Raw genomic sequence first — 12,092 nt, 5'->3', positions numbered from 1 at the left:
CCCAGTGTTAATTGCAAAAATGTTTAAATCTTAACCATTTGTCCTTCATTGAATGATAAAATATGCATTTATAATTCTCAAACCATTTTATGTCATTTTCTTTTATCACTCAGAGTCATGAGAATTTTATAAACTTTAAAACAAATATCAAAAAATGGACAAGGCAATCTAAATTAGGCACAGTTTAAGTAAGTGATTCAATTTTTGAACTTATTACACAAAGTAAGTTATCCTTACTTTGTGTAATAAACCATCATTGTAATAAGAACTCGAGGTAAAACTTATAAATACAGCACCTGAAAACATATAGCACTTCAGTTTTTATAACCTTAAAAATATAAATGTTAGACATTTACATTTCAAAACATTTAAGAATCCATTTAAAGTGCTGTAACTGAGAATAATGAAAAGTAGAAATGTAAATTAAAACAACAAACCAAATTATAACTTTAGCTCAACTTAAAATACATGCAATGTGAAAATATGAGTCTTTAATAAACATTTAATGTCTCCATTGACTGACTGTATGGGTAGAATTGTTCCCCACTGAGAACAGCTGATGCTTATTATAGTTATCAGGTTTAAACTTAGTTGAATCATAGATCCTGTTAAGTGAGCTACCTATGAATGGTATATGTTATAAAATAAGAAATCAACACTATTAAGTCAAATGTTACTATATTTAAAAAGTGGTTTATGAAAAACTTCTGCCTCAATGCAGCTGTGGATCAGTTCCTCTGTTGCTGAGGGAGGTTTTTGTACGACGTTGTATCACTGTGTGAACGGTGTGCTGTTATCCTGATTACAATGATAAACTCCATCATCTTCAGCCTGAACTCTGCTGATGGTCAGAGTGTAAACATTTCCAGAACGACTTCCACTGAAACGATCAGAAACTCCAGGCTGACGGTTTGATACTTCATAAATAAGAAGTTTAATGGCTTCCCCAGGTTTCTGAAGGTACCAGTTTACCTCATTGCCAACATTTTCACTAGCTTTACATGTAATGGTGGCAGTCTGTCCTTGAACAACAGACACAGATTCTGGAGTCTGTGTCATGATTTTGTCTCCTGATGAACCTGGAAGAGAAGAATAAAATATGAATTGGTGTTTTTCTCTGTTATCGTTAAATACAGCAAAACTCAGCTTTGAGCAGAGAGTCTCACCCTGAACCAGGAGCTCCAGGATGGTCAGCAATAGAGTCAGTAGCATCATCATTGTGCTGCTGGTGGTTCAGTGTCTCTGAAAGACCTGGAAAGCCTCTGATCAACACTGAGTTCTTAACAACAGAGAGCAGAGAGGCAGGACACATGCAAACACAGAGTCAGTCATATGGTGCTGAACTCTACAGTCCATAATGCCTCCATTTTACTGTTGATACATATGTAAAGTATCAATGATTAGGGGAAATTAATACTCTTGGGTAACCTGAGCTGCTTACATCTAAATGTGATGCCTTTTTTTCTTATCATGTCTTCTAAATGTGTTTTACCATTTCTTTATTTTATGTAATAATTTTGTACGTGTGAAATTTAAGGTTCTTGTTGGTTTAAACATAACTTGGCTGGTTTTTAGCGGTTAATCTTTCATCATCTGACTTTTTTAAAGCCTACCCTTTTGATTAAAAAAAGTGAATTGTATATCCAGTAGGTAATTTCTTAGCTGAATTTTTAACTAAGGCCCCTCTGTGAAAAAGACTCAAAACCAACTGGGGGGACTAACAAAGGCTACTGTGACCATCACTTCATTTTTTTTCCTCATTAAGATAGAAAACGTTCAGAGCTTCTGGCTTTAATGTTATTAAGGCATGCATGTAGTGGTGCAAGACACAAGGCTTTTTTCTTTTTAATAAGCACATATATCCGACTATTGTAAGCATAGAAATTATGCCGTGCCTATTCTGGATGGATCCCAGGACCAGTAAGTACAATGAAAAGAAAAAGGGTCCTAAAACTGAACCTCTTGGAACCTCATAAGGATGAGAAGTATCGCTAGACTCGTAGTTCCCAAGGCTCACACTCACACTTCTATTGGAAAGATAAGTCCTAAACCAGTTCATTGCAGCACCACGAATGCCAGCAAGGTGGTTTAAAAGAGACATTAGAATGTTAAGATCCACGGGGTTAAAGGCTGCTGTCGGATCTAACAGGACAAGAATAATGTGATCACCAGAGTCCTTTGCCAAGTGGATGTCTTTCAAAAGTTTTGACAAAGCTGAATCAGTGCTATGCAGGGATTTAAAACCAGACTGATACTACTAAATAAAAGTGAAGATTATTCTGATTGAGTATCATGGATATGGTTTTCCTATTCAAATCACTAAACACATGAAAGAGACTCTCATGAGACAAAAAAACTGAAAGAAAACAGAAGTGTCATAAACACATTACCGATAGTGATGTTATTAGAGGTTTTGAGGCGTGTGTCGAGTAGTGGAAGGGGCGTTTCCACGAGGCGCATATCGAGGCTTGCTTCATTTGGGAGAGGAGCCAAAATTGATGACATCCGAAGCCTCGCTACTCCGCCATACCACGTGACTGCTTCAGGAAGTGGTTCAGCCCACCCGCAACTCTGGCAGGCATTTAAACAGCATCAGTATTTAGTCAAGATATGGGAGTTTGTAGGAGAGTTGCTGTAACTTTGATGGTTGAATATATTTTAAGAATAGATTCGTTGGAAAAACAACCAATCTAAAACTAGTTTGGTTAGATTAAGCAATGTAATGATCAAAATCTGAGCAAGCCACTGGTTACAGCTATAACAATTTTTCTAAGTAGTATTGCCTTCCCCTGAGTTATCTCCTTACTATTGGTGTCAGCTATAAGAGATGGACCTTCACTCTTGAGCTTGTAGGTTCTAAACATTTTTAACAAAGAATAAAGTGGCTGTAGGTGAAAACACTGCCAAAGTTAGATTGGTTGGTTTGACCAAATGATTGGTTGTACACATAACTTACAACCTGATTAAAATGTGGAAAAACTATCATGTTTGAATAAAAATTACCAACACCTTTCATTTCACTGGCTGCTTGAGATTATTTCACTAAGATGGCAGAAAACAGTGTAAGTTAAATGATTTTTCTCGTTAAATTACAAAATATTTTATTTTACAGACCGATCATTAACAATTTCAAAGGAAACGGAAAAACAATTGCAACAAACCAGATTACATAACTTGCTGTAGTTATGCACTCCACCAGTAGGTGGTGACATTGTTCACATGAAGCTTCATGAACAGTGTGGATCGTTGAAGCAATTTGGCCAAATGGTTCAATGCCTCATGAGGCTTCATCTCACCATCACTAATTACAGAATTTGCTAATCAATTCCTGCATAAATTGAATGATTTATTGTCTTTTTGATGGTAGTTCATTTTCATTCTGTCAGAGTAATTCTTTAAAAGGAGGATTTATTTAATCAGATCAGAGGATTTATTTAAAAGTTTAAATTAAGATGCAGTATTAGCTAAAGATAATCACATACATCTTGCTTCCTGTTGAAGTCAATCAGATTATTTCCATAGAGCCCGTTTGCATCAGCAGCTCCATGCTCCAGCGCTCTGGGAGAGTTTATAGTCCTGAGAGTTGAACACTGGATGACTGACAGCTGTCCTTCAGGATAACAGAAGATACAGAAATCCTCCTCATCACAAACATGACTTTGATCTGCTTCCTCATCTGGACTCTCCTCTGCTTCACTCAGGGTGAAAAAAATGATTTTCTGTCATGTGAAAACTATATATATATATATATATATATATATATATATATATATATATATATATATATATATATATATATATAAAATCATCTCATGACCAATGTTCCTTCTCTCTCCTCAGGGTCTGATGGACAAACTGTTGCTCTGACTCAGCCTACAGCCAAATCAGTGCAGCCAGGTCAGACTGTCACGATTAACTGTAAGGCCAGTAGTATAGTAGGTCAAAACTCTGTTTCACAGTACTACCTTGGTTGGTACCAAGAGAAAAATGAAAAGGCACATAAAGCTCTGATCTCCAGAACAACGATCAGATATTCAGGAATCTCCTCCAGATTCACTGGAGCAGGGAATGGAATAGACTTCAGTCTGACCATCAGTGGAGTTCAGGCTGAAGATGCTGGAGTTTATTACTGTCAGAGTGCGCACTACATTAACAGTCAGTGGGTTTTCACACAGTGAAAAGTTATTGTACAAAAACCTCCCTCAGTCTGACTGTACAGAAACTAAACTTTGTTGTGCAGCTGGAATCTACTGCAGAGACTGATACAGTCTCTGTAGGCCATCAGTGGAGTAAAGGCTGATGATTGAGGAGTTTGTTATGGTAAGCAGAGCAGAAGCTCATTGACACAGTGATAGAACGTCATAGAAGATATTCCCTTACCTGCAAAGAAGTAGATCTGACTGAAATTTCTTTTACAGATCAATCTTTTCTTATTTTGTTTATTCTCAATTTAAGAAGTAAACCAAATACAAATGTAAATAAAAGAAAACACAATTTAAAACCTTGCAGTATTTTAGTAATGTTTCATTTTCTACCAATGAAGTTATTGAAATACTCCAACACTACTTGAAGTTTAACATTTAAACTAACAAGCTTCTTTGACGCCTATGTTCATCAGTGGCTGTTTAGGCTTTTTGGAGCCACTGAGATTAGATTATTGAAACAAGTTTATTTTCTTAAATGATACAATTATTCCAATTATTCATGCAGTTCTGTTGCAGATCTCTAAATTGATATTTATTAATATATTATTATTGGCTTATTTATTAATACCATGTATTAGATCAACAAGATAAAAATAAAGTTCTATGTGTGAAAGATAAAAGTCTTTTGATAAAGATTTTTGACACACAGGAACATTTTGCAACCAACCAACTGAACAAATAAAAAGTAAATAAAAGTGTCTGAATGGATAAGAAAATATATGATTAATGGCAGAAAAATAACCTCTTATGCTTATTGAAATAGTAGGTAGATGGCAGAATTCAGTAAGTAAATGTTTATTATTTAAATAGGGACCAAACATCAGAGGACAAATGACACAATAAAATTAAAGAATAATCAGGAGAGAAAGAGTGAGAGCAGTGACATATTGAATCCATTATCATTGTCTATGTGAATCAGGTCCACACTGGCAAGTGTTGTTTTGTATTAGAGTTGTAATAAACAAAGAACGGACAGGTTAATTAATCAATAGATACTGGAAGATTTTTCGGGTCTTAATAAATTTATTTAAAAATGTTTTTTTATGAATTGTCAAATGAAATAAAGGAGCTAGTGAGGGCTATTAATGTAGCTTAAACAATCTTCTGACAACACCATATTTGGTTTTGTATTCAAGTGATTTATTTCATTTTTTTCAAAGAATCAGCCCTGAATCACCTGACTACAAAACCGAATACAGTGTTTTCAGAAGATTGTGTCAGATTGTGTTGGTAAATATGAAGCCCTCATCAGTGAAAGGACAATAACATAATCCACCGTGACAGCAGAAGGAATTAAGTCACTATCCTGGTTTAACAGATCAGTCTATCTCCAGAAGACAAGTTATGATCCAGCCGGAGGGCTGCCAATGAGATGTAGCGGGTGCCGACCAGTGTCCCAGATGCTGCGGCCCCAGAGAAATAGCAGGAGTCCAATTTAGGTCTGGGAAACAGATCAGAACAGGAAGGCTTAGAGGTCCAGGAGTCTGGAGTCTGGTCAAGGATACAGTTTAGAGGAGGAACACTAGTTAAGAGTTCCAGGAGTTCACAGATAGTTCCGACTGAACGTTCAGAACAGGCAGTTTCAGTGGTTGAGAGGCAGAACAGGTCAGAATATCAGGAAAACTACAGAACGCTAAATAACTGTTCTCTCCACTGAGCCAATCAATAACAAGAAAGCAGAAACGCTACAGAAAGCTAAAAAACTCTCTCTCATATGGCCCCCGAGAACATAAACATGAATAAGAGCATCAACAGTTATCTTGCCCTGATGGCAAGAGCCGTATATATAGAGCAGGAGCAGGTGGATTAGATGAGCAGTAATTGGAAACCGGGCAGAGTCAGGCAGGTGAATAAAATAAGCAATTAGGCCAGCCATCAGAGCCAAGATCTTGGCATAGGGAGATTATCAAAATAGATGTACCACAACAAATTATATGAATGCTGCTGCAAAATAACAAGATTTATTTTGGTAGAGCCCATACTACTGTAATACGACAGAGAATTGAGCATATAATATGTTTCCAAATGGAACCAAACAGGGCACAAATTACAATATATATTTGTGAGACTAATGTAAGAAGTCTATGTTTACAGGGAAACTTTTTAGAAAAAAAAGTCCAAAATGCAATAAAATGAAAAATAATAAATAAATGTAAACTTTGGTAACCAAATCCTATTTAAACGTTACTATCAATTACTTCAGTGACTACACTTCCTACTGGAGTTAATAAGAACATTTCCATAGAGCCACTTTGCATCAGCAGCTAAATGCTCCAGTGCTCTGAGAGAGTTTATAGTCCTGAGAGTTGAACATTGGATGACTGACAGCTGTCCTTTATGTAAACAGAAGACACAGAAACCTCCTCAAAAACATGACTTTGTTCTGGATCCTCATCTCAGCTCTTCTCAGCTTCACTCAGGGTGAGGAAAATAATTTCTTTGTCATTTAAAGTCATTTGGATGTAGCAGAGTTTCACCTCGCCATCTCAAATCCACTGTTTCTTCTCTCTCCTCAGAATCTGATGGACAAAATATTGTTTTGTCTCAGCCAGAAGCCAAATCAGTACAACTCGGCCAGAGTGTCACTATTGAATGCAAGACCAGTGTGCAACCACAAGGTTGTACCCCACCATGCCTGTCCTGGTACCAGAAGAAAGCCGGAGAAGCTCCTAAAGCTCTGATTTATTTGACCTCATCTAGATTTTTAGGAATCTCCTCCAGATTCACTGGTAGTGGACCGGGGAGTGGAATGGACTTCAGTCTGACAATCAGTGGAGTCCAGGCTGAAGATGCTGGAGTTTATTACTGTCTAAGTACTCACTTGATTAGCAGTCAGTGGTCATTTACACAGTGAAAACTCATCTTACAAAAACCTACCTCAGTCTGAATAACCAAATCTGAATTTTTTTTGCATCTGGGATCTTCTACAGAGATCTTTGAACAAAGAAATGGGAAACCCAGCATTACTTATATATTTTCTCAAAGTTTGAGAAGGCTTGTAAAGTTCTATATATATATATTTTTTTTACAAAATTCAAAGTTTCTTTGTAAGTTTTATCATTAATAAAAAACTTTATGGTGTAAAACAAAACAATGACTAAAGAGAGTAACGCTTTACACCTCAAATTTATAAAACCTTATTAAAGGCAAGTCTTTGATTTCCTTACGACAAAAAAAAACAAACATCAGAGTTTAAAAAGTTCATAATTATTTCCAGGTTTTCATAAAGAATTAAGTCAAACAATAGAATCACTATTCAAACCAAATTTGATTTGTGGTCACTGTTAAATATCTAACAGGATTTATTCGTTGAAGCATCTCTATAAAAAACAATCAACTAACATCCACATCAAGTCAAGAAGTTACTTTCATTTGGTCTAAACACTAAGATAATACCATCATAAATGTACTCCTATAATACACAAAGGGAACAAATATTATCCTGAATTATCCCTATTTTATCATTCTGCTTCATTCAATCTCTATTCTCCTATTCTGCAGAATCTGTTAGTTCAATATCTAACGTTCTACTCTCTCTGCTTTTCCTCATAGTAGCTTACTCTGGTCTGTTTCTGTTTGGCTGTGACTCCATCCTGGAGAGAAATATCAGCTGTGCTGCTGCCATCAACACCTTTGTTTAAACAGGTTGGAGATCGGCCTGTTTTTCAGTGTAGTCCTGTTTCTCTGACTATGACTGGCTAGATGTGCTCTCTTCATCCTCTAACATGGGAGCTGGCTCAGAGCTCGTTTCCTGGTTGGGACCGCCTTTTACAGTTGCCTTTTGTATCTCTGCTTGTGTCTTCTTGAACCCTAGTTGGCCTCAGCAGATGGCTGATCACACTGAGCCTGTATCATTTTAAAAAGTTTACAAAAAGCCAAAAATGTACAACTACTAGATCCCCTTAGACAAAATAAGTAAAATATTTTCAACCGCCTTTTAAAACTTTGTCCATTCAGCTTTCTGATTTCAGTTCAAGTGGAAACATGCTGCCCGTTCAGCTCCTTGTGTATTGCATATCTCTCCTGCCTCTCTGGTCCCAGCTGTTAAGAGTTTATTGTTGATCAGAGGCTGTCCAGGCCTTTTCTAAAGCTGATCAGTTTAACATATTTTCATGCATGAAAAGGAATTTTTAAAAACTGATGAGGCACAACACATTTTTCACTTCAATTAACTTGTTACATTTTTGTAAGATGCATATTTGGCTGATTTTCCATGGATTTTTTTATTCAGTCAAAGATGAATTATAGTTTTTCAGTGCTGATAAGGAGGAGAGACTTTTTAAAGGGAAGTGAAGCAATGTGTCTTGGTATCTTTGTAGCAGAAAATTGTCCAGGAGAAGCATTTTATTACTTTTTATTATTAGAAAAATAACCATCAAAGTGAAGCTTTCCTGGTGGCATTTATATATATTATTTCTTGATTTCTGTTTTGTAACCCGATTAGTGTCTCATAGGTCATGCTTATACCACCATGGCAAGACACAAAATCTGTCCTGGAAGGTGGAGCAAAGTAGAGTTATCTATGCTTGTTCTTTAATATGTTCATCTTCATCAGGCAGAATCACAGAAGCAACGCAGCCAGGAGAACGGAGAGAAATTGTGGGAACTACTCAACAGCAGAGTTTGCTTGTGTCATTTAATATATGACAACATCTTCAGAACTATTTCAAGGATAATTTATGAATGCAATTATTTTGTTGCAGATGCAACCTTGAAGTACACAGTGTGAAAGCAGATGCCACTGTGGAAATACAAAAGAGCCCTACCTCTCCAAAGGAGAAGACCTGCTAAAATTTTGGACTAAATGTGTTGCAGTGTACGTACTTTACCTTATTTTAAAATTTTAGCGACCAGAAGTACTACCACTTCCCTAAATAGTCTGTAGTGTTTTTTGGAAAACCTGATAAAAACATCTTCTTCCATAATCTATTTCATGGTATGTTAAGACACCATGAAAAACAAAACAGTTTTTCCTTTGTATGCTACCTGACTAATCTGATGGAGACTCGGTAGAATTTTAAGAATAGAAGTTTCTTTTTTAATCTAAAAGCCTCTGCAGCTGTGTTTAGTTTCAGATCAGTCAGACTGAGGGAGGTTTTTGTATGACTGCTTTTTACTGTGTGAATACAACTTGGTTGCTGATAACATGCGTACTCTGACAGTAATAAACTGCAGCATCTTCAGCCTGAACTCCACTGATGGTCAGAGCGAAGTCAGAGTTTGAGCCACTGCCTGTAAAATGACTTGGAATCCCTGATGCTCGAGAGCTAACAATATAAATGAGCAGCTTTGGAGTTTGTCCATCTTTCTGTTGATACCAGGCCAAATACCGGTTGCTGTTGTAAACATGAACATTCTGACTGGTCCTACATCTGATGGTGACAGATCCTCCAAGTTCAGCTCTCACTGCTGCAGGCTGAGTCACTGTGACCTGACCTCTGGACTCTGAGGACACAGAGACAAAAACATAAAGCAGCTTCATGGTTTGTCGGCTTCATTTCAGAGGGACAGATGTTCATAGAGGAGAGGAGTTTGATTCTCTGGACTTTACCTGTGAAGCAGCAGCAGAGGAGAGTCCAGATGAGGACGCAGATCAAAGACATGTTTTTGATGGAGAGTATTTCTGTCTGCTGTTGGCATGAAGGACAGATGTCAATCATCCAGTGTTCAACTCTCAGGACTATAAACTCTCCCAGAGCACTGGAGCATGGAGCTGCTAATGCAAAGTGGCTCTATGGAAATAATCTGATTGACTTCAACAGGAAGCAAGATGTATGTGATGGTCTTTAGTTAATACTGCATCTTCATTTAAACTTTTAAATAAATCCACTTTGCATCAGCAGCTCCACGGTTTAACCTGGTATTAACAGAAAGGTGGACAAACTGTTCCTTTATGTCTCTAGTGCTTGAGCATCAAGGACTCCAAATAATTTTACAGGCAATGGATCAAACATCACTTCACAGGACTTCACTCTGACCATCGGTAGAGTTCAGGCTAAGAAGCAAACAAAAAATGAAACTATGTTGATCTAATGACATAAGAAATATATGATTTCTGTGGTAAACTAGATGCCGGGAAGGACATGAGACAAATACATAAACATAATCTAAAAATGACTGTGATCACTAAAGAAAAGGCTAGAAAAAATATTAATCTATACAATAGGGAGTAATGAACAAAATATAATTGAAAAACACAAAAGAAAAGTTAAAAATATAATTCTAAACAATGCAAACAGAATAACATAAGGTCTCAATTAAAGATGTCCGATAATATCGACCGGCCAATATTATCGGCCGATATTAGCATAATTATGTGATATCTGTCCATATCCTTAGGGGGTTTCCCACCGATAATTAAAAGCCGATAACATAATGCCTAGATTTTGCGAAATGTGTTAAAGCGAGCGCTCTTGCCAACACGTGACGCTCCCTGATGACGTCATTAAACCGCGCTAGACGGCAAACTGTTGCAGCAGAAAAGCAAAAGCGTTTGTAACGAAAAATGTCTTCATTGTGGAACGTTTTTAAAGTTTCAAATGATGACTTAAAGTTTGCGATTTGCAACGAATGTGAGGTCCTTGTCACGGGTGGGGGAACCAAGACTTTGTCCCTCAACAGCAATCCTACACTGGACTTCATTTATGTTTACATTCAATTCTGTGCAATACAGCTGTACTGGTGAGGTACACTTTTTTCCTATTTGTGAAGAAAAGAGATTTATCTCTTGTTTAAATATTGTCAGGTTAATCTCAGGATAAGCATATTCCAAAATGTTTTTTGAAACAGTGTTGAAAATAAATGTTAAATTTTGCATTTTCCTGAAGATGAAATGCTGTTTTTATCCTCTACAATGGTAATTATTTGTGGAATATACAGTGTGTAGTGGGGCATCACAGTAAATGTAGAGTATGCTTAAATTTTGTGACTGGCATGATGTGAAATTAGTTCGGAATCGAAAATTCAGTATTTGGAGTATCGGCATATTGAATATCGGCAAAAAAGGCAAAATCGCGCATCCCTAGTCTCAGTGCATTAGAACTAAAAGTAACTGAAAGGAACAAAGTAAAAATCTTAATAGAGCTAAATCCAAACCAAAAGACTGTAACCACATTGAAAATACAGAAATACAGAGTAATATAAATCAAACAGTAACTGGAAAGCATAAAACAAGAAAACAAAATAACAGACCATGACACTCAGCCACCCTGCAGAAAAGCTCATATAAGACGCTTGTATCCAGAATCTCGTTCTTTTCATTTCAAAATTATAGTTGAGGGTGAAACCAAAAGAATTTTATGACTGAAATAATCCAAGTCAGAAAATAGGATATGTGCTAAGCCAGGTGAGCTAAATCTTTATTGGGTTGTTAAGATGGTGTTCTTCCATCTGTACCTAAATGTACAGAAATGTGTTTTAATTTCACTAAAGGGCAAATTCTATCAATCACAACAAACACAGAGAGTGTTTGTTGTGTGTTTGGTGAGCTGCGTCTCAGTCTCTGCGTTGACATTCAGCTGGAGTTTCTGGTCTGTCTGACTGAAGGAGGTTTTTGTGCAACTGTTTTTCACTGTGTGAAGATCCACTGATTGTTGATGACATGAAAACTCTGACAGTAATAAACTGCAGCATCTTCAGCCTCAACTCCCCTAATGGTCAGAGTGAAGCCAGAGTTTGATCCACTGCCTGTAAAATGACTTGGAGTCCTAGATGCTCGAGCGCTAGCACCATAAAGGAACAACTTAGGAGTTTGGTCACCTTTCTGTTGATACCAGGTTAAACAATGGCTGCCAAGATGAACATAAACATTCTGACTAATCCTACAGTTGATGCTGACAGATCCTCCCAGATCAGCTCTCACTGCTGCAGGCTGAGTCACTGTGACCT

General features: G+C 36.9%; 2 gene segments (V, D, J or C); one reads left to right on the top strand and one right to left on the bottom strand.

Annotated features, from left to right (window-relative positions):
• Nucleotides 1-771: 771 nt before the first annotated feature.
• Nucleotides 772-1,218, bottom strand: LOC107100023. The segment is given in 2 exon segments: nucleotides 772-1,079; nucleotides 1,167-1,218. Coding segments are annotated over 2 exon segments (360 nt in total).
• A 2,435-nt stretch (nucleotides 1,219-3,653) lies between these two features.
• The window catches only part of LOC107100015, a 20,966-nt gene continuing 12,527 nt past the window's right edge, over nucleotides 3,654-12,092 (top strand). Inside the window, 3 exon segments of the V gene segment in view lie at nucleotides 3,654-3,702; nucleotides 3,841-4,163; nucleotides 5,275-5,277. Coding sequence covers nucleotides 3,654-3,702; nucleotides 3,841-4,163; nucleotides 5,275-5,277 — 375 coding nt within the window.

The sequence above is a fragment of the Cyprinodon variegatus genome, unplaced genomic scaffold, assembly GCF_000732505.1.
Source record: "Cyprinodon variegatus isolate N-32 unplaced genomic scaffold, C_variegatus-1.0 Scaffold930, whole genome shotgun sequence".
NCBI lineage: Eukaryota > Metazoa > Chordata > Actinopteri > Cyprinodontiformes > Cyprinodontidae > Cyprinodon > Cyprinodon variegatus.
This window is presented reverse-complemented; position numbering and strand designations above follow the sequence as displayed.